At 36.6% G+C, this 22,627-nt stretch overlaps 1 protein-coding gene across 1 annotated transcript in view; it reads left to right on the top strand.

Annotated features, from left to right (window-relative positions):
- Positions 1–21,939, top strand: part of PAPSS1 (3'-phosphoadenosine 5'-phosphosulfate synthase 1) — a 47,346-nt gene extending 25,407 nt beyond the window's left edge. The window contains exons 7-12 of the mRNA XM_086747420.1: positions 707–818; positions 3,342–3,547; positions 5,725–5,860; positions 7,330–7,598; positions 11,228–11,457; positions 21,113–21,939. Of these exons, the coding sequence (XP_086603546.1) occupies positions 707–818; positions 3,342–3,547; positions 5,725–5,860; positions 7,330–7,598; positions 11,228–11,457; positions 21,113–21,251 (1,092 nt within the window). The 3' untranslated portion in view covers positions 21,252–21,939. The remainder of the gene's footprint in view (positions 1–706; positions 819–3,341; positions 3,548–5,724; positions 5,861–7,329; positions 7,599–11,227; positions 11,458–21,112) is intronic.
- The last annotated feature ends 688 nt before the right edge of the window (positions 21,940–22,627 follow it).

The raw sequence follows: 22,627 nt of genomic DNA on the forward strand, positions 1-22,627 counted from the left end.
ATTAGTCATGCTCTTTGCAAAAGAGACTTGCAAGACTTGACCAAGGCTCAGTAATGCACATGCAGAAATAAGAGGCCACACACTAAGTCATAGTGTGACTGTTTAAGTGCTAAGGAAGGAAATTCTCTGGAAGTTGATACCTCTTAAACTAAAATAAGTACTAGTCCTGAGAGAATTTTACTTCTGGTTTGTCTCACTAGTTCCTGCAGTAAAAATTGTCTTTCTAATCTGTTTAAAGATTAGACCTCTTAATATTCACCCTCATAATTCTGATATTTTTGTGGTAATTATAGGCATTATTTTTCTTCTTACCTCTTTATTATCTTGCTTTGTAAAAAAATAATTCCAAATGAGACTCTAGTTCTTTCAAGTTGAACTTTATAAAAGATTTACAAATAAGATTTGTTGTTGTGGGGTTTTTTTCTTTTGTTTGTTGGTTTGTTTTTTAACACATGGAAATTTGATCTAGTCTAAGTACTGGAAAATAGCCAAAAAATATGAACATTGAGGAAAAAGTTGTTCCTTTTTTCTTAATTGTAGAAACTTTGAATTCTTTGTGATTAAAAACTGTAATACTGAGACATCTTCCATTTATACTGTCCTGCATTATATGGGTAAATAATGATCTATTATGATTAATACTTGATGTCAATCATTAAGCAACAACTTTTATCTGTGATAAGTCTATTTCTCCATTTTTTACAAGGTGGATATGCAATGGGTGCAAGTGCTAGCAGAAGGTTGGGCAACACCCTTGAATGGCTTTATGAGAGAGAGAGAATACCTACAGTGCCTTCACTTTGACTGTCTACTCGATGGTAGGGTGAAACTTACATTTTTTCATTTATTCCTCTTTGAAGGCTCTGTTTTACTCCAGCTTTTTAGGGTTTTTTTTTAGTTTTTTTTTGCACTCTATATCAAAGAGGGATAGTAAAAATTCCTGTCTGCTCACTTCCTTCTACATTACTCTTCTCTTGCTGGAGACCAAATAGCAGGGGAAATTAAAAAAAATGTCACTTGTCTTTCAATTGTATGATCTGGGCATCTATTATCCCTCTTAGATTTTTCTTGTTCCCTTTTCTGTAAGTCTCTGGGATACTATGCTAGGCAACATAATGCCACTCTGTTATTTTGGAGTATCTAAAGTCTGCAGTATCATTTTGGACTGCTAGGTTTTTTTTTTTCATTCCATTTGCCTTCTGTGTGTCCATCCAGGTGAAACCTTCTCTGCAGATGGCATGCTATGCATTCAACTGTTAAAATAGCTTGTAGCTCCTTATTCTGCCCTTGTAGTCTTCTGTAAATCAGGATTTTTATAAGGCTTTTTATAAGACCTTGTATAGGTGAGTGTTTCAGATGTGGCAATATTACAAGTTTTTAAACCTCTCTTGCAATTGTTTTTAGTACCTCACGTATGCTGCAAAAAATATGAGTAACAAAAAATAATGAAAAACTTGTTGATGGGAACAATTTTCTGTCCTAAGTTTAAATAGAACCGTCATATTCCTCTAGATGCTACCATACTTACTCTTCTTAGTTATCTACTGCAACATTTATGTATGACAACCCTTTTAGAAAAAATGTGATTGCCTTAAAGCTGCTTCGCTACATGAAGCAGTGGCAACAGTTAAGTCAAAACAGCATCCTGAAAGTTTCCACCCTGCTTGGTATGTTAGGTCTTGGAGTCTCACAGCAGCAGTCATTTTCCAGGGTTTTGATTTTGAAGAGAGGAAAACTGTATAATACCTGCAATGCATCTCATCCTTTGGGCTCTAAATGCAATGTTCATACTGACTGACTTCTATATTATGGAGATAAGTGCATTAAGTTTAACTTACCTGAAATAGTCTCAAGCTGACACTGTGCTCACCTGTGACTTAACAAATCACTCCGCTAGCTTGCCTCAGTTTCTGGTTTGTACAGTGCCTGAAGACAGATATCAAAGATATTATATATTTATTATTGATCACTGACAAAATTTTAATAATTGACAGATTTGAGATCTCTTCCCAGTTTGCAATATTCATTTACTTGTTTGAAAGGCAAAAGGATTTTTTTTAATTATCAAGTTAGGGGGTGGCAAATCACCTTCTCTGTGACTGTCTCTTAGCTCAATTTAGTGACCTAGTTCTTTTGAAAATAACTCTGAGCACTAAGACTGAACTTAGGAGAAGATGGACAGCATTCTTTCTATTTTGCATTATGAATGAAGGAGGGACCTATTTTTCTCTTAAACTTTTCATCCAGCTTCATAATTTTTAACTTCTTACCACATTTAAGGTAAAATTGAGAGAAGGTTATAAAAAATGTATTGCTCAAATAACATGGAAATCAGCCTTATTTAGAGTCTTGGCCTCACTAAAGCCAATAGCAAAACCCCAATTAACTTCAAGGAGCCCATGACTTTTCTCTTGGAGACCACCCAAAAGTTTTGCACTCTTTCAGCAAGTGTATGCTCTTTAGAATTCAAACCTTTGTATGAGACTTGCAGTATTTACTCCACTGGGTTTCTCAAAGCTCACTCTTGTAGTCAAGAAAAACAAGACTTCCAGCATCTAGCAGTGAAGTAAATGCTTAAAAATGAGGAGCACACATAACCTTAAAATTCAGATACATTGATTTAGTTTTAGAAGTAAAGTAACTGGTAAGCTTTCAGCTGAATGAACTATGCAAAATGTCTGCCTGACTCAATAGTTGTTTCTGAAATATATATGCTTGAATCTGAATACAGTTATAAGTAAACAGCAAAAGTCACCTTTTGAAATAGTTGAATTATGTATGCTAACTACTTGGGTACATTTGACTGGTTCTATCACATTGGACTTTCCTTATTGGGTCTATTGAGAATGCTATTTCTTTTTCACTCAATATGCACTTCAGAAGCAATCTTGCCTAATATTTTGGATTATCTATTTTAAAATGTCAGTTGTGTGTTTCTGCTTACTATATAGCTTCTTGAACAAGATATTGATTTGAGATCTCAAAAAAGTAGTATGCTCACAATCTAAATACTTGTGTGGAGCTATAAGTACTTGCTATTTTCAGTACTGTCTTTGCTCTTTCTCAAACCCCAGTGCTTGCACATTTTTTAGCACATGTATCTTGTGCAAGAGTACATTCAAAAAGTTACTTTTAACCTCTGTTAAAATAAGTACTTGAACTACCTGTTATGTCATACACTTATGGCCTGAAATGTAACTTGTTAGGAGGGTAGATTTTCATATAATTGATGACCATATTGATGACCATTACTATGGAAAAAGTTTTTTTCTTTTTTTTTTTTCCTTTTTCTTTCTTTGTTTTTTTCTTTTTTTTTTCTTTTTTTCCCTTTCACTTTCCAGGCGGAGTTATTAACCTCTCAGTGCCTATAGTGCTAACGGCTACACAAGAAGACAAAGAAAGACTGGATGGGTGTACAGCAATTGCATTGGTGTATGGAGGTCGCCGCGTGGCCATTCTCCGTAATCCCGAATTCTACGAGCACAGGAAAGAGGAACGCTGTGCTAGGCAATGGGGAACAACATGCAAGGAACATCCCTATATCAAGGTGTGTGTTTAAAAGTTGAAAATCTAATCCTATTAGCTGTACTGTTTGTGGAGCTGCAAATTAAATGAAGCTGATGTTTGTGACTGATGTATTTTGACAGTAAAACTACTTTGAGAAGTAATTAAAACATTTGAGCAGAAACAGGTGATTTTTTTTTTTTTTTAAAATTTCCTATGTAGATGTTGAGTAGTCTGGCCTTACTGTGAAAATCTAATGTCAGTATGTACACATGAAATGAATTTAGAATGTACTCTAGAATCTGTGCTACAGAAGAGGGAACTTTGCCCTCTAGTGTGCCAAGGAAACACATCCCTCTGTGTAGCCAGATGGATTATCAAAGTTCCCTAATCAGCAGATATATGCATTGTGAAGGCAAGAAAACGTCAGTTCTGCCTGCATGTGGAGCATGCCTGGTTTAGATGCTTTTGAAATAGGCTCCGTTCCTGGTGAGTTCACCATTTAACTCTCTGGGGAGTTATTTCCAATCCATTGTGTTCAATATGACCTTATGTATATGTCATACTGAAGTGTTCCAGTTGTAACATACACATTGCAACGATGTAAATATTGCATCTTAGCTCTGCTGAGCCCAAATATGTTTCTTTCCCCTTTTGTCTCTCTAGTATCTTTTTGTTTACAGCTATGACTTGAAATCAGATTAAAAAAAAATCAAGCAAGCCTCAAATTATGAGCTTGTTCTTAAGAAGGGAAACTATTTGATGTGTTCTGAAAGTGTTTATCTGACTGATAGTTATACATATGTGCCAACTATGGATTTTTGTACTACTTTATTAATGTATAATCAATTTTTTTATTAGTATATAATGACAGTCTTTTACTGCCTGGAATATTTTTCAAAGCCCTTTGTGTTCTGTGCTGATGAACATAAGATTACATGTTTATTGAAAACTTAACACAAATTTAAGAAATTCTAAAAAAATCTCATTCAGACAAGATCTGAGCGATTTAGTATAATGCATTAGCCGTTACAGAGTGACATGGCTGAAACTAACGTAGAAGATGAGGAACTATGTTCTTATGTTTGTACTAGGGTGTAGTATCATGACAGTAGATGAATGTGTGCATAGACCCTTCTGAATTAATCAGAAATCTTTGAGTGCCTGAGAGATACCGAGTTTTCTGATCTTCATATCTTTAACACACCTTGCTCCCACCTTGATAAGATGTCAAACTCTGGCATTTTCTTTGGGAAGGGGGTGGTGACTGTAGTGTCATTTAATTCCATCAGGTCCTCTGTCTCAGAGCGAAAATGAATTGAAAAATACACACTTAATTTTGACATCTTGGCTTGTGGGTTTAGCGTGTAATATGTTATGTTATATCCACATTTATTGTCATCTTTAAATTATGTAAGGCTAAAAAAATATCAGAAATGTGTACGAAACTTGGAAGATTTTTGTGGTCCCATCTTCAAAAGCAAATACATTCTCAGAAATTAATGATTTCCAAGTGATTTCCGTGCCCGTTGCTAGAGTACATTAAGCAGCTTGCTGTAATTATTTGCTTATAAAGAATGAGGTGATATTTGAAGATATCAAAAGAATTCTAGTGAGTGTACAATATATGTTGCCTTGCTAAAGTGCTACCTTGAAACAAATCCAGAAGTTATCCTACTTCAAAGATTCTGGTTTTATTTGTCAATTAAAGTGGATGAGTAGTTAATCAGAACTGTTTTATTTGTAACTTTATTGCTGACCAGGATCTTGTAAGCTACAGGGTGATACTGGAATTGCATTTGCTTTGACCAATGACTGTAAAGTGTGCAACTTCATTGTACTTAATATATTAGACTTTCCAGCTGCTATCTCTTTTTATCATGTAATAATGTTGGTTAAGAGTACTGGCTACTTGCATTTCTGTATATTAAAAAAAATCCTCTATTTTTGAAAGGAAGACATATGCCTACTGAAGATTTGTGCATCTCTCTTGCAGCTTGGTATAACATGTCTGGACTATGGTCCAGTGATTTTTTTTTTTAATTTTTTTTTTAATTTTTATTTTTATTTTTTTAAAACATTGATGTTTGACTTGAGACTGTCAAATAAAAGTAACCTGGAACTCTTCCCTTGGTAAAGATGTGCCCCCATTGCAATGCTCTAGATGCTCAGGAGAAGGTAACAACCAATCCTGACAAAGATTTAATTTTATTTTCTTAGATGGTCATGGAGCAAGGGAACTGGCTTGTAGGTGGAGATCTACAGGTCCTTGATCGTATTTATTGGAATGATGGACTTGATCAATACCGTCTCACTCCAAGTGAACTAAGGCAGAAATTCAAGGAAATGAATGCCGGTGAGTACACGTTTCTTATGTTTCTTGTTCTGTTTCTTTCTGCAAAGATTTATCCAAATGACTGCTGCCTTAATACTATGGGGATTAATATTGTTTCAAGGATAAAAATTTTGAATGCTTTCTTAGGTGGCATTCTTTGCCTTTACTGTATTAATTTTTATGATCTTGGGCACTGTGTTGCCTAAATAGACAAGAGAAGCTGGTAATGCTTCAGGTTCAGAATTTTATCTTTCCATGCACACTAGACATATTACTAATGCAAGAAAAGATAACGTTAAAATGTGGTAGAGTGTGATTTAAAAATTATCAGGTTCGGCTAAAACTGTAGAGGTGTGGTTGAGTGTTCAGCTTTCATGCTTTTCTATTTTTAAGTCTGTTTCATGCTGCTTCTGGGGAGCAAAGCTTATGACAGTAATGCAAGCAGACTGGTGCAAAGTGTAATGTATCACAGTTAAAAAATTTGACCTAACTGGTGGCTTTATATTGCAGAAGAAACAAAACAGTTTTTCTCTCTAAAGCAGTTGTGTTAGGCAGATAAATAAGAGGCTGAGTAAAGTCATAAAGCAGAGAACCATCAAACATATTTCCTTCATTGTGGCAGCAACTGGCAGGCAGCTGCTAAGCTCTTCTAAGTGTGAGTGATGAGACTAACATCAAGAATGCAAGCCGAGGTTGGTCCTGAGCTCCTGTCTTTTTTCAGTGTGGTCAGTATTTCCAGGATCTGTGGGTTTGAGATACCAGTCTTTGTTTTAGCTAGCTCCTAAATAAATATATTTGATACCCCAAAAAAAACCCTGTTCTCTAGATTTTGTTGGTCCCTTATTGGGAAGCCTCTCAGTTACGGTGATTTTGCTGTCTTGTAGGGTACCTTAGTTCATCTTAATTTGCAGAAGGGAGAAATCCTGGTTGTGTAAGGGTTTTTCATCGAAGGGCTTGCAATACTTTGGAATAGCAGTTAGCCTTGCTTTATTCTTACTGTGTGTAAAGTATACTAAGCTGTTCAGATGAAGGAAACTTTTTAAGGCACGTTAAATCATCTTTTATTTGTTTTATTGCAAACATGTCCATTTGTTTTCCTGATGATACACTGAGCCTTTAAGAGAGGTAGCATAGTTTGATTTCCTCTTAGAATTTAACTTTATATTATATGGTCATGCAAGTGAAAAATCCAAAGAGAAGATCATAGCTATTGGAGAAACTAGAGTAATTCTGCGGAAATCTCAAAAATTAAGGAAGATGATTTCTGTTTTTTTTTTTTAGTGTGGTTATTTTTTATTAGTTTTGCTTATTGAGTATACTGATTTTATAATAATTCGTAATCCTTTAATGACCTGTAACGACTGCTGTTATACTTGTTTAATAAAGTTCAGAGGAAAGATTGTACTGTTTGAAGATTTTTCTATGGTTGTAGAACTCCTGATAAAATAACTTGCTTTCCTTAGATCTTTTGTCTGCTTTTTCCTCCGTAGATGCTGTCTTTGCATTCCAGTTACGCAACCCAGTGCACAATGGGCATGCTCTTTTAATGCAGGATACTCATAAGCAGCTTTTGGAACGTGGCTACAGGCGCCCAGTTTTACTCTTGCATCCACTTGGAGGCTGGACAAAGGAGGATGATGTTCCTCTCATGTGGCGCATGAAGCAACATGCTGCAGTTCTGGAGGAGGGAATCTTGAATCCAGAAACAACAGTGGTGGCTATATTCCCTTCCCCCATGATGTATGCTGGACCAACTGAGGTAAATACATCAAGATTTTAAAACAAAACAAACCTCCTTTGATAGTGCACTAAAGTACTTCGTGCTAGGCCTGATGCTTGTGCATTGTGGTTTTTTTTTAAATGGAGAGAGGAGACTAATTTTCCTTGGGAAACCAAACTGTAAAGGCTCCCTCTGTCATCAACCAAAACATTCTTCTATGAAGAAACTTCTACATTGGAGGATTTTGCTAGAAATTATGGAAGACAATATTTGGTTTATGTGCTTCTTTCTTTATGGTTATAAGGGCATGATAATGAGTTAATCTTTCCTCCTTTTTTATAGTCTCTTTCAGAAGGAATTGTAAGATTTGTTAACATACCAAATAGTTGTCTGAATGTTAGGATACTTAAGTTTTATGACTGTTAAGCAACAAGTTTGTATATTGGAGAGCTATACACAAATTAGAAGGAAAAAAAAAGGCCGTGTTTATTTTTTGGCATTCTTAATTCAGAGAAAATTATTTCAAGGCTTTTATATTAAATAATTCTTTGGCAACACTTTATTTAGAAGTCAGATCTTGGATTGGAATCCCTAGAGATTTGTGGCAAGCAGCAGAGAGAATAAATGCTCTCATGCCCTACCTCACCCCTTTGCCATGAGTCACAGGAATTCAAATTCTGACCAAGGTCAAGAAGTTAACTCTGGTAGCTTTTTGATAGATAGGAGATCTGACCAGTGGAATTAAATTAGACAGGTGTTGCTTACTTTCTGCTAGCCAGTGGACTGATCAAACAGAGCTTGCACTACTTTTCAGTCCAGAGAAAAAGCTGTAGTCCAGATCTAGCTGAGGCATGTGAGTGAGTTACTGTAGGGAATCTTATACTGTTCCCCATAGAACTTTTATGAGAATTAACAGAAATCTTCCATTTCGGTCTGGTATTCATGAGCATATGAGGAGTAACATAATCCAGAATCCTTATTCTGAGCAGAAGAAGAGTTTTCTCCTAATTTGTATGGCATTTCCAGTGACCTCAGAGTACAGCCTGACAATAATGTTTGTAGCCAAGTAATAAAAGAGAGTCTTCTAATCATTTTTCCATAGATCCTTTAAAAGACATTGGTACCAGATTTGTTTCTGTAGCACAACTGCTTTACAGAACAACAAGCAACTGTTTGTATGGTTATCTACAGGATGGCTATGGCCTTCCAGTCTGTAAAGTTTTTAATGGACATGTTTCATAAACATCAGTTTAGCATTTTTGGTTTTTAACATTCCTGATAGTTACCTTGGAAGAAAATAAACAGTTCTATAAGGGAAAATTCTGTATCAAAATGCAATAAATTAATCTGCTTAGGAAAATCAATATGTTCTGAAGTAGCATGGATGTATAAAAATGGGAAAAGAGCTGCTAGTTTCATGTCTCAAACGTGGTTTACAATGTTCTAAATTGTCTTAGTCAAATAGTTTCACTTTTTCAAAATTGAGTTCTTGCTGTTAAGTTTCTTAACTATGCTAGAATAGTTTCAGAAAATACGCTGCTAGCTTCTGTGGTATGCTGGAATTTCATGTGTATGGCCCACTCTGTGCTTGTAACATAAATATTAAAATTATTAGCATAGCTGTCAGCATCCAGATACTTCCACAGCACCCTATATGCTTGAATAGCAGTGGAATCCATCATGTATAATGTCTGGCTGTGATCAAGGTGAGAACTGATACCCTCGTAACTCCTAACTGGTTCCTAATTTCATTATCTGACTACTGATTTACAGAACTGTCCATATTGACTGGAAGATTTCCTCCTTGAATAGTTTCTGTAGCCATTAGTTATAGAACTAATATAGAACTAGTAGTTACTACTCTGAGAAATCACTTTTGAGCTTCTTGCTTAAAGCTTATTAACATAGAACAGCATGCAGAGTGACTAAAATATGAAACACTGATTGTTTTATGTAAAGACTTGCAGTACACAGATGCAGATTTTTTTTTGTTTTATTTTGTGATGGAAGGGAAATTTATCCATCACATTGTCCGTTTACTACAAGGTAGTGGCAGCAATTTTTGTCCTAAGATTTGTGTGTTTTTTCCCTCCCACCTCCCATTTTTTTCCCCCTTTAGTGCTTGACAGATGTTTATTACTGTTCGACTTGTGAAGCTATTTTGCACTATGTAGTTACTGGGTAGGCTCTTCAGTTTTGTGTGAAGGTAAGGCTACACATAAACGCAGAAACTACTGTTATATACTTACTAGTTTTTTAAACTCTTGTCTGAATATCCTTTGGCAGATACTAAGCTATATAGATGGTATGACAATTCCTTTAGGGGAATACTTCCCAGGAAGAGAACATACTGACATTTCGTTAAGTGGTGTGTCTAGTTATTTTACTTTTCCTGTACTGTACAGTTAAATTTTCTATTGAAAATATTACATATCAAAAGGAATTAAGAAAATTCACCAACAGTCCTGTAACATAGTAAGTCTAAAAACTTTTTTCCTCTGTAGTAACTAAGCTATAAGGAAAAATAAAAATGAAGTTGTTAGTTATGAAACCACTCATTTTGAAATGTGCAGGGAAGAAATGTTGGAAAGCTATTTGTCAGTATTTACAATACTTCAAATATCAGATGGAAGGGAGCTGGTACATCCAAGCAAAATTTCAGTAAAGCTAAAGTTTCTGATTTTGACATTGGTTCCTCACTAGTTCATACAGATGTGTTAGAATAAAATTACTTCAGAATGATCAGTGAAAAATGGCGAAGTATTTACCAAAGCTAGAGTTGCTTTTTCAGGTTTTGTCTTGAAAGCTTGTGGTATAAATAGGCAGTTCTAGTGCTCTGAAAGTCTATTCTAAGCATTCATGTGCAGTATGTACCTAGTTTATATGTCCTTTGGGTCTTAATATTCATGCAGACTAAGTGTTAAAGTCCTTCCTTGAATAACATTCTTGTCACACACACTGGGTGAAAATGCTGAGCATTTTTCTTTTTTAATGTGTAGATAAGTTGATTAGATCTGGATGAGTCTCTGAGCAACCTGATCTAGTCGGGGATGTCCCTGCTCCTTGCAGGGGGGTTGGACTAGATGACCTTTGAAGGTCCCTTCCAACCCTAACCATTCTATGATTCTATGAATGCTGTGTTTAAGTAGCCTATCTTGTCTTTCTTCCAGTGAGATCTTTGGCAGCTATCTATTGGTCAGGATGTCTTCTTAGAGAAATTACTGTCATTAAAATGGAGCAATATATGGCTAGATCCCACTAAGCTTCCCAAAGCAACTGCTTTTGCGTTAATCTTTTTATATAAAAGAAAAAGGATGCAGAGTGACAACATCAGGAAGAACTGAGTGTAGAAATGGATGAGCTCCATCTTTCTTACCCTGACTATACTGTTCCAAACCCTGTGCTAAAGTAACGTTTAAAGTATCATAATGTGCATATGAAACGGGAATAGTATGCCTTAGCTGTAAGTTTGATGGTGATTCACATAATTGATTTTTGGGGTTTTTTTTGTGACTCTAGATAAAAATCATGTCTGATTAGGGAAGAAGTGGTAATTATACAATGCACGTACATTTTAAAGGTCATATTTTGACTGTTTTCTTCTGTTGGCTGTTTTCTTCTGTTGGCTGTTTTCTTCTGTTGGCTGTTTTCCTCTGTCTTCATTCTAGGTTCAGTGGCATTGTAGATCACGGATGGTTGCAGGAGCTAACTTCTACATTGTAGGGCGAGATCCAGCAGGAATGCCACACCCTGACACTGGGAAAGATCTGTATGAACCAACCCATGGTGCCAAAGTGTTGACAATGGCTCCAGGCCTCCGAGCACTGGAAATTGTACCCTTCAGAGTTGCAGCTTATAATAAGAAAAAGAAGTGCATGGATTATTATGACTCTGATCAGTAAGTAGTATTTTTGTTTTAAGACTTTTGGAGCAATAGCTGCCTTTTACCCCCTGCCCACATTAAAAAAATGGTTTTTACTAAATTCATATTGCTCAAAGATGGCAATATTTAGATGTGGTTTTAAATCATGAATGCAACTTGACTTTAGCATGATTTGGGTGCGGTTTCACAGCGTAACTAACCCAATCCAACTTTAGCTGCCACTGGAAGCTCCCCTTTTCCTCCCAGGTACTGGAGTTTCTCTATTTCTGGAACATGTTGGCACAGATGCTAAATCCACAGAAAAATGTTACTATTTATTATAATGGTAAGATTAGCTTTCTGCTGATTTATCTTTCTAAATATGCTTCTCAGATGTCAGGTATACATCAGATGTGATGGAAGAGAAATGATGAGAGAGTGCAGCAAGGACAAGATAGTGAACAAGAGAGGGTGACAAATAGCTATTTACTCTGTTTAACATTAATGTAAAATGATACCCTAAGTCCAGGTTGCTTTGGTGCCAATGAGTGGAACTGGGAAGATGGCTTGTCCTTTCAGTTTAAACCTCTTTATTCAGATTAATGAACTGTACTTTTGTTTTACATCACAGTACAATTGAAGTTAGTACTGAAATACAAACTGTCAAGCAAGATGTTTTTCTAAAAATCCTTGTAGTTTTTATATTCTATTTCCTACTGCTTCTAATTGAAGTAGTGTGTCTGTACAATACAGTTCATCTTTGAAAGCATGAAATCGGCATGGGATGGATTAATCTGTAAAAATGAACCTGTCTCTTATCCCTTGTTCTTCAGCTGCTTATACTGCAGTTACACTGAGTATAAAAGTCCCCAAGGATGTCACTGTGGCTTGTGACAGTCAACCAACAAGTTTTATTCAGCAGCTTGTGTCTTTCTTACCATGAATTATGTTTATTACTAGATAGTGTGCTGGCTTAACCTTAATTGTAAGTTATGTAACTGCTTTGTATTTCAGCAGTAAGTTCCAAACACCTGAATTAGTCTGCTTTTACTTTTAAAAGCTGCAAAGTGTCATTGTCTCTTACATAACTAAATATAAATTTATGGTATGTTCTTATGTTGTTTGGAAATCATGAGCAACATAATAAAGGCAAAACTGTTGAAACCTGACAAGAATTAAAATAGTTTCACTGTGTATTACTTGACAATGTCCATATGTGTTTATAAAACTGATTATTTTCTACATTGCAGATGTTTTAAAATTTAAGATAATCAGGGAGGCTTGTAGTTTGCTGATGTTGTTCTTCCTTTCTCCTCCCTCCCATATAGGCAACATTCCAGCTGACATTGCAGCATTGTATGGACAGGAGCATCATATCAAACTTATGCCCTGTTTACATATGGTATTTTCATTAGGAGGAATAAAATCAGAGGGAAGGATCCTTCTAGTGTATATGACGTGAAAGTATTTTCCTAAACTTTCCTAAACTGTTGAATACTTTACTACCTTTGTGCCTTTCATTATTTGAGATGCATCTAGAAGTCTTCATTACTGGGCACAGTAACTAGATTGTGATGTAAATATTGCTAGTTTTATGCAAAGCTGTGTACATTATAACATAATGTTCAAAAGGCTGTTGTAGTAGATACTATGGATACTTGTCCTGTTTCTTGACCAAATAATTTGGCAAGCTTTAGAAGACAAATACACTAAGATTAAAGTGAAGTAGTTATACTGATGTGTCACTTCTTAAAAATTTGGAATAGAAGGGGTGTAGCAATGTGAGAGGCCAGAATTCCCATTGCATGGAACAGAAAACCTTTGTAGGAGAATATTAGTTCTGTGACCAGAACAGAGTTGATTTGGATCAAGTGGACTAAAATTGTACCTCTGTCATTAGCCAGAGAAAATGATAAAAAAAAAAAATCTCAGCGATAACAGGTTTTGCCTTTTGTCACAGATTGCATTATGCGCACCCTATTATCCTTTCATCATGCCTGTGGGCACCCTTTGGTTTGAGGCATTTTTTTTTTCTGTTACTGTCACTGTCTTGGAAAAAAGACTATGCTGCTATTAGTGTGCAGTTTTATCATCCTGCTGTCAGAATAGAAGATGATTTGTCCTGTCCTTCTGCAGATACTGTTTGTAAACTATGGGGTGGACTGGCATGTGGCAGCAGTCCTCTAGATGGCAATGCGGACACATGCAGACTCCTTGAAGAGAGGGTCATCATTGCTCCTGCTTGCCATAGACAGAACACTGTGGTAGGCTGCAGACAGAGTTAGAGCATGGGTGGGTGCAGCTGGCTGCATTTCAGGGTAGTCTGTGTAATACTGAAAATGTGGCAGACTCGTGGACCATGTGGTCTTTGACTCTGTAAGGAGGATGGCAGGGAACAGATGATTGTCTGGACATTTAAGAGGATCAGTATTGGTGGAAGACCCTTAGATGTGAAAAAGTGATATTTGTGGAAATCTCTCCTGAGCTCACCACTTACCTGGTGAAAAACACAGCATGAAAATATGGGGAAGAGGATTGTATGCATAGAAGCATTGCTCTGACTTGTTTTGGAAATCAATTAGACCTTTCTCAGTCCTTTGAGGCTTGGGGACTTGACAGCTAAGTAGGCAATTCAAGAATTTACATCACTAATGGATGCATGGAAGGTTATGACAAGTGAGTTTCCTCACTTGAAACTCACTGAACTGAGCTATACGTGAGCAGTGTGTCTTAGCTGCTGGAAGTAGTTATTCTTTCCCTGAGTGCTCCTCTCTTCTATTCTTTCAGGCCTTCTAGACTCCTCTATGTGGGAAGGTGCTTGTGAGAAGCCATAACAGACACTGTCTGCTATCCTGAGTGTGTTTCTAATTCAGCAGAGTTGGACCCACACTTGGCTTGGCAGCAAAGACATGCCAAAGTTGTTGCAGTTGGGGTCTTTGCTGATGTTAGTGAATCATCTCTCTGCTTCTGAAGGCAATCCCAAGCCATGGGGACAAAGGGAGGTGAATCTTTGGCTAGTGGTGAGAGGTTACCAAAAGCTTGATCTGACTGCCAGGAGGATGTCTGACAAGTTGGTGCTGCAGCATTAGCAGTGGCAGAGTTGCTTTGCTCATGACATCTCGAAACATTCATGCTCAGCTTTTATAAAAAATACGTAACACTTGCTGATAGCAAGTGGTCCGTGTATGCCTGCTGGGGTAGGTTTTGACATGCTGGGTTGGTACTGGTCAGCTATGTACCATAAGATACTGGGCGACTGTGTGATACCTTACTGTGGCTAAGCTGCTCATGATCTCGTGGCAAGCCTGGGAAGTGTCAAAAAGCTTATCGCTGGCCCTGCCTCCAAATTAGTAACAAAGGCCCTTACTCCTCAAATGTGCTGCCTGAGATTCTAAGATAGCATTGTTCTTAAGGCCTTCAGCTCCCAAAAATGTCCATGCAAGTGCAGTTTTGTGGAGTTGATATCGAAGGTAAGTTTGTTTCTCACGTCTATTAGTATCCCCCAGGATGCATCCTGCCCTTGGAGTTTCAGTAGACCTGGTATCTCTGCTTGGGAACAGTCTTGAGAAATGACTGTTAACTTTGAGCATCAGGGCCTCACGCTGCTAGTTGATAATGTTGAGCTGCTGTGCTGCTGTGTGGAGCTGAAGTCACTTGGCAGCAGGTGTATCTACATGTACCCCTGCTTATAAGGAAAGGCAGAGATCCTGGTTGTCTTCGGGGATAATCATGGAGCATTGTGAGGAAAGAGAGTAAGAAAAGTCTGATGTAAAAGCCTTTATACTAGCTGTACAGCAACTGTAGTTGCAGAGTGGTGCACAAAGTTTAACTTACGTAAATTGTTTGACTAAAGTTACCCTTTAAAATATGAAGACCTGTGAAAACCAATGACTCGAGAGTGTACTTGTATTTTACTTCACGAATCCACCACAATTTTTAGTTTGTTTCTTGGACATCTTAGAACTAGGTTTAGTACCTCATGGAATCACAGTCTTAAAACATATTTTTGAAAAAGATGTGTCTAAAACTAAGATTTAGGAAAGGGATTTGAGGAATGCATTTGAAGCGATATATAGCAGCACAGGTAGTGCTAACTTCATTTTATTTTACTATTGGTCAAAATGAGGATAATAAAAAAAATAAATCCCTTTTTATTGTTGCTGAAGTCAGATAGCAAGCCTAATACAAGTTTCTGTGGGAAGCTTGGGTATTTCTGCTTGCAACAGAATTCTGAAGAAAGAATACATATAGAAACCAGTATGAATATTGGTACAATCTTTTGCTTGTCATGGTTTTTACCATTTTAGGTTTAATAGAATTTCAGATCAATAATTGAATATATCCAAACATATTTCAAAAGAATTTATAAGAAGAATTCTAGTTATAATGGAGAAATTCCAAATGAGTGTCTGATCTGTGAAGCACTATTAGACTGAAGTGTAAAGAAAAAACAACCAAAGAACCAACTAGGCAACAAAAACCATTACCACCCTGCAAAAATCCCTACCCAATGCTGAAATCCCTTCAGAAAAACAGTTAGTATTTTTCTTCAGCCAAAAAGGCCTCTCAAACAGTTACCACAGACAAGTGTCATTTGGGATTGGTGGCTTAATAATAGTAGTTCGGGTGAGCAGAGATTCCCAGTTCTTTATAGAAGATCAGTCCTATAAAATGCAGCCACAGACTGCTGCTGAGGAAAAAAAAAACTCAATTAAGAAAGAAAATTAATCTGGCAATTAAAAAAGCCACAGCAGTGTCTGGAAAAATTGATTCCCCCCCCAACCCCGAAAAGCTGATGAGGTCATTTTTTTTTAAAAAAAAAAACCCCATGAGTAAGGTTACTAGAGCAGAGTGTTCATGCTTTCTGTAAAATGTGAATGAAGCACGGGTGTCTGTGAAGAGGATAGATTTTAACTTTATATAGTTTATTGCCAGGACCTTTAACATGGTTGTCATGACTGCTTTAATACTTTCAAGTCATATTTACAAGACAGCTGTTCCAACTAAGTACATGCTGTTCCCAAATTTGTTTGGTGTCATACCTGATTTTTAAAGTGATAGTAAGAGGCTGAGATGAGCACATTTGACTGTCCTCCTTAATTTAGCTATGTGAAATATGGTTTCTCAATCAACATTAGTACCTAATTTAGGATACATTGAAACACTACAGCAGCTCAGAAGACTTAACTCTGCTGCCGTTCAGACAGGAATTTCATTCACAGCAGATAAGGGATTTGTTTTGCCTATGTTGATATTAATCACATTATTATATTCTACTTTCATGGAGAGTTTGTTCATGGCTAGTTAGATTTTGAACCTAGCTGATACTAGCTAGTTCATTCAGCATCATGGGGCATTTCCAAGGCATAAGATAGGCTGACATAACAAAGATTTGACACTGTAAGGGGTAACGTTCTGTTCCTGTAGGAGTTACGATGTAAGTCACGACTTGATGCTGCAAAGGCAGATTTAAATTCAGTGAAAATCCTTCTGAAAAGGGTTGTAAGGTTAGATTTCACCTCAAGACAGATCCAGTTCAGGAAGTGTGAAGTTGAAGAAGGAGAATTGTTAAAGGACTGAACCCCAGATAAGCAGGCAGTGAATTGTCCTAGGAATTAATCTAATCTCATGTTTACTAGCTGTGTAGAAGATGGCAGTCATTTTAAAGCCACGCTAAGGTGAATAAGTCGTGTTATTGTTTTATTTCCATACATTTGTTTCTAAAAACCATATTTTTTGTGAGTAGCCAAAACTATGAATGAATGGTCTGTACTTTTATCATAAGTCTTGAATTTAAGAGTAATTTCTTAAGACCTTGAGAGCACCAGACATTGCCCTCCACAGAGAATGGGAATTCCAAGAAGTTAATTTGCTCTGTGCCAGATCCCTAACAGAAGATCAAGTTTCCCAAGATTATGACTAATCTTTAGTGCACCCAAGGGAAAATCAATTATGTAATATATTTTATACTTAGATTAAACTTGTTGGAAATAATTGTTGAAGTGGAAAAAATATTCTCCTCAGTCACTGTCTTAAGGTACTGTATTGACACCTCAGAAATATGGCAGAGGTTTCCTGTGGGACTGCAGGAATCTTCACGGTCATTTCCCACTTGCAAACTGGTGATAACTTCTTTGTTTTGTCACAAGAACTGTAAGGTCTTTTGAAATCTTAGTCTCACACACTGCTCTTAGAGTGTTTGGGCTCATCACAAAGCAGGAAGAGCTGTCATTGTTGCTGGGGTCACTTGTGGTATTATAGTAAAAGTAACTACTGAATGCATAAAAAAAAAGGGAAGTCCATTCAATGGATTAAAGCATTAGTCTTTGTAAATGAAAGAAAGGAAAGAACTGGGGTATGAATTCTGTGCATGGTTTGTAGTGTCCTTTGAGTCTGATGCTCAGTTACTGTGAATAGTTTGAAGATTAATTAATAGCAAAAATTTATTCCTATGTTATTCTGAATAAATCACTACTTTCCAAATATAAAATATTATCTTGTGCACCTGTGGGTGTCTCTGTATACATATAGCTTTGTGTGTGGAAGGAGGGCACAATCTGAAATGTAAGAAAAGATTACTTTTTTCCTTTTGCTAGATGTATGAGAACACAGCAAAGTTATGTATTTTCTGTCTGCCTCACCCTGTCTCCCATAAGTAAGGAGATCTCATGGTGTGTATGTGTAAGCCTTTTTCCACACTGTGAGTGTAATAGGGTTTCTAGGATGCTGTGCCATGGAACAAATACCAGTCTCAATGTAATACGTTTCAAGACTGGTTTTCTGCTGACAAGTTTTTGTTGTGCGTTTATTTCTGCTTTTTCCCCCCCCCCTTTCTTTTGGAGAATGCTTTTAATTGCTCTGGCACCAAATATTGCATCAATACTAGTCAAACTCAATTGGTAGTAAAAGGTCAAATCAATATTACAAGCGTTTACTAACATACATCATGGCTCAAAGAAAGCTAATTCCAGCAGCCACTGAATAAAAATTTTCTGAAGATACTTAAATCCCATGCTCAGAAAAGGCCTGGGTTAAGTTTCATTGAAAGTCATTCCAAATCTCACTTGAGAATAGAATTTGGATGACTTTGGCATTTATATTTCATAGCAGCTTTAATAGTCAAATGTTTCCCCCCTCATGTTATACTTAAATCCATTTTATGTAGAGTAACTCCTAGTATCCTCAAAGTTCACTATGAACAAAATTACTTAACTCTTCTTTCTGGTTTCTTTTTCCACAAAAGCAAATTACTCATATGTTTTATTTCAAAATGCTTGTGGTTCACATCACAGCACAGTGCCAGTACTCATAAGGTGTTTCTACTTAATGAAAATCTCTTGATATTCAAGAGACTTGATTTTGACCATTAGTGAAGATAATGAGTATTGAGTAGTTATTCAAATACTCTGTTTTAGGTATGAAAGTGGAACTATGTTTTAGGTATTAAACTGGAAGCAATAAAAATGCAAATGCGTTTTTTTTTTTTTAAATGCCAAAATTACTGTGTTATTTCAACATACAATATATATTGCCAAAGCTCCATTTGAGTCACTTTAGTGATTACTAATTAAGATAAATGTTTGTTATTTTTTTAAGATAAAAACCCATTCAAAAGTGAAGTCTGGAATAATGAGAGAGCATCATTAGTACTTTCTACTTTTTAATAGTATTTTTGAAACATTTGTAGAAAGGTTATGAGATGCTGAATGTAGTGTGTTTCTTAAATGATCCTCACTCATGTTTTTTTTCTGTTTCTTGTCTTTTCTATAGATGTCCTTAGCTTCTTTTTGTGTTTTTCTCTTTCTTGGTATCTCCAATTCCTAGAGCTCATTTTTATGCAACTAGGGATAAGAAGAAGCTAAAGGAATTAGGGGTCTTATTGATGGGAATGTATATGGCATACCTAAAGTTATTGTCTTAGTACCTTTATTTAACTTGTAGGGCACAGGAGGGAGTTGAGTGTTTTTCTGAAAACTTAACAGGCAAGGAGGGGATGAAGCAGCTAACTTTTTTTTTTTTTAAATGCTTCAACTTTGGCATTGCTACCGCACTGTGGAGAAAACCACACGTAGAGAAATTTTATAGCATTTGCTTTGCTCTTTCCTTCCTGATCACCTGAAGACTTAGTATTTTTTTCACTAGAATTAACCAAACTTATCACTTCCCACATGTATTTTATAGAAATAATTCTTTGCAAAGAACAGAGGTTACCTTCAAGCAGTGTTAGTGAACAGTAGGCATCTCTCTGCCAAGAAACAAAATTTTCAGCCTTTATAAATAGCAGTGACATAACTTTTTCACCCATAGGCTTACATCAGCTTTAAGTTTTCATTTTTATGTAATTTATATTTCGTAGAAGTGAAGCACAGTAGGTTTTTTTTGCCTTCTTGTGACACTTCAGGAATCCACAGTCCTGAATTGAGAGAAATAAGAAAAGAGCATGTATGGCAGTGCTGCCATGTAAATGTATACAGTCTGAATAAAAATGTTATGGGGCTACTGGTTTTGTGAAAAGGAACTGTGGAATGCTTGCTGCATCTTGCTAACTTCCATACCCTACTGAGCATAGCTTAGCATTTAGAGCTAAGTTCTGCCCTCTGATGCACACCCTTAGCAGTTGTTTCTATCTAAGTCATATGCATCTGAGATCAATACTTGGCTTTTATTTCAGATAGACAAATAAAGAATGAGTAATGCATACATGTTGCAAATTGAGCAAATATCCTAAGTAAAAATGCATATTTAATTTAATAATAATTTTTTTTTTCTTTTGGAGCATTTGGTGCAACTCTAACATTCTTGTGTTGTTTTTACTGTTTGTCCTGTGAGGAGTAAGAGTTAAACTTATGGAGCCTTTGCTGCTTATGACTACATACCTGAGAAGTTAATATTAATTTAGATTGTCATGTTAACAATGATAAACAGTACGAATCTCGGTTCAGTTGTGCATTTGTCCAACTGAATTCTGTTTTTCAGGGAAAACCATCTTTAGGGGAAGGTTTTTTTTTATTATTCCCCTGCTTTTTTCTTTATTTTCAACCGGATATGCCATATTACTGATACGCATATAAAGGTATATGTGTGCTCAGTGACTTGTACTGGCCCAGCTGTGGAAGCTGTGAAGCTTGCTTCTAGACTCTGAGGCTTTTTTCTGTTCTGCAAACTGTCCTTCACTAAGATTTCATGCAAAGTTGTTTTTTCACATCCTGTAGTGACACTGAAATGACCCTCTTCAACCAGCACATAGTCTGGTGCCATGACAGGGTGAGGTGCAAAATAGAATAGGATGGCTACTGTTGCTTGGCAGAGGGTTGAGACAGGACATGAAGGACATGGTTCTCTCTCAACAGCAGTTCCCTGTTTCCTCATAGAGAGCAAGCCAGTCTAGATGGAAGCACAGACTCAATACAGTCCGCAGGAGATCAGTTGGACCATGCCACTAAACCTCAGGAGTTACCCAAGCTAAATATTGTAGAGGGTGCATATTCTAGAGATTTACTGGCATTGCTGGCCAAATGTCTGGAAGTAACAGTTGCTATACAGCATTATACTCCCAAGAAGAAATTGATAAAGTATCAAGAAAGCAGAAGAAATATGAGCAACTTTGCCTGCTTTTAAAATATGTTATTTTTTTCCTTCCTCCTTGCTCCTCTCTCTCTCTCCCCTCTTATCCCCATTCCTACTCTCTCAGCCATGAAGACTTTGAATTTATATCGGGGACCCGCATGCGCAAGCTGGCTCGAGAAGGACAAAACCCACCGGAAGGCTTCATGGCTCCTAAGGCTTGGACTGTGCTGACAGAATACTACAAATCCTTGGAGAAGGCTTAGGCCTCTTATTAACTGCAGATCAACCTTTGACGCCTGATTTATTTACGAGAAGGGGACTACACAGTCACCGTTCATGTTGCTTTGTTGTGGTGTCTGTCAGGAAGTTCTTCTCTGAAAACAGACTCTTTCTCCCTAACTTAGCATCATTCTTTGCCTGTCCTTATGGGTTCTATTATGTCCTGGCACCTAACTAGCTGCTGGTTTTAATGTCTTCTCTTTTATTACAGTTAATATTCTTGCAGTAGGATTTTTTAACTCTTGTCTTTTTTTATATTTTATTGCCTCTGTCCTATGAGTTCTGCAGCTGTTAAATAGATGCAGCTTTTTTCATATGCTATTTAAACTGCTGGGTAGTGTCTGGTTTTAGTAGTTTGTAGGAGAAAATGTAACGGTTAGACCCTTGACTATGGATAGATTATCTATAAATCGAAAAAGTAAATATGTTTTGAAACATCTGTAAAGTGTCCTCATCTTTATCTCATCATCATCTCCAGAAGTACTTAGCATTATTTTCTCACTATATGTAATGAAAAAGCAGAGGGTTTTTTATGTAGCATAATTAAACTTTTTTTTGCTTTCTTTGTTTAATTTCGGAATTCATTGAGTTGTCCGATGATTCTCTTCTGCTGTAGACCTGTAAAGATGACCAAGTAATGAATAAAAGAAAATATCTAGTTTTCACTTTGAATTGATTTTTTTTTTTTTTCTTATATGGGCTTATTGCAATAGGTGTCAGCAGGGAATGTTTTATTTAATTTGATATAACTTGTCAGTTTTTTGTTCCAGATATACTTGTTTAGCCTACTGCCATTTTAAAAAAGAGTATGGCAGACCAACCCTGAATTCATATTTAATTACTGCAAGAAAAATAAAAATAATCCTTAAAGCTTGTCATTACCAGTGGTACAAATGCTTAGTCCTGAGGTTAATTTTCTGGTTATTTCTCAAGGGCTCCAAAGAGTAACCTTTTTCTCTTGGTTCAGCTTTGCTTGCTTGAAAGACAAAGCATGTGTTCTCCTTCTAGGATTCTTAAAAAATCCTGAAGTTGTCTAATTTAATATGTGAAACATTAACAGCTAAAGGAAAATATAAAAAATTTGAAGTAAAACACTGTTGTAGTTCAGCCCCGATCGGGACCAGACTACGCAGTCTCTCTCTCATTCCCCCCCACCCTCTGAGAGAATAGGGAGAGATAATATAAGAAAAATGGCTCGAAGTTTGAGATAAGAACGGGGAGAAAATCCTTAAAGTTACCGTTACGGGCAAAACAGACTTGACTTGGGGAAAACTATTCATTTATTATTAAAAACAGCAGGAGAATGAGACAGGGAACAAGATAACCTCCCCCACCCCTCCCTCTTCCCGGGCTTAACATT

The sequence above is a fragment of the Chlamydotis macqueenii genome, chromosome 4 (assembly GCF_036417535.1).
Source record: "Chlamydotis macqueenii isolate bChlMac1 chromosome 4, bChlMac1.mat, whole genome shotgun sequence".
Taxonomy (NCBI): Eukaryota; Metazoa; Chordata; class Aves; order Otidiformes; family Otididae; genus Chlamydotis; species Chlamydotis macqueenii.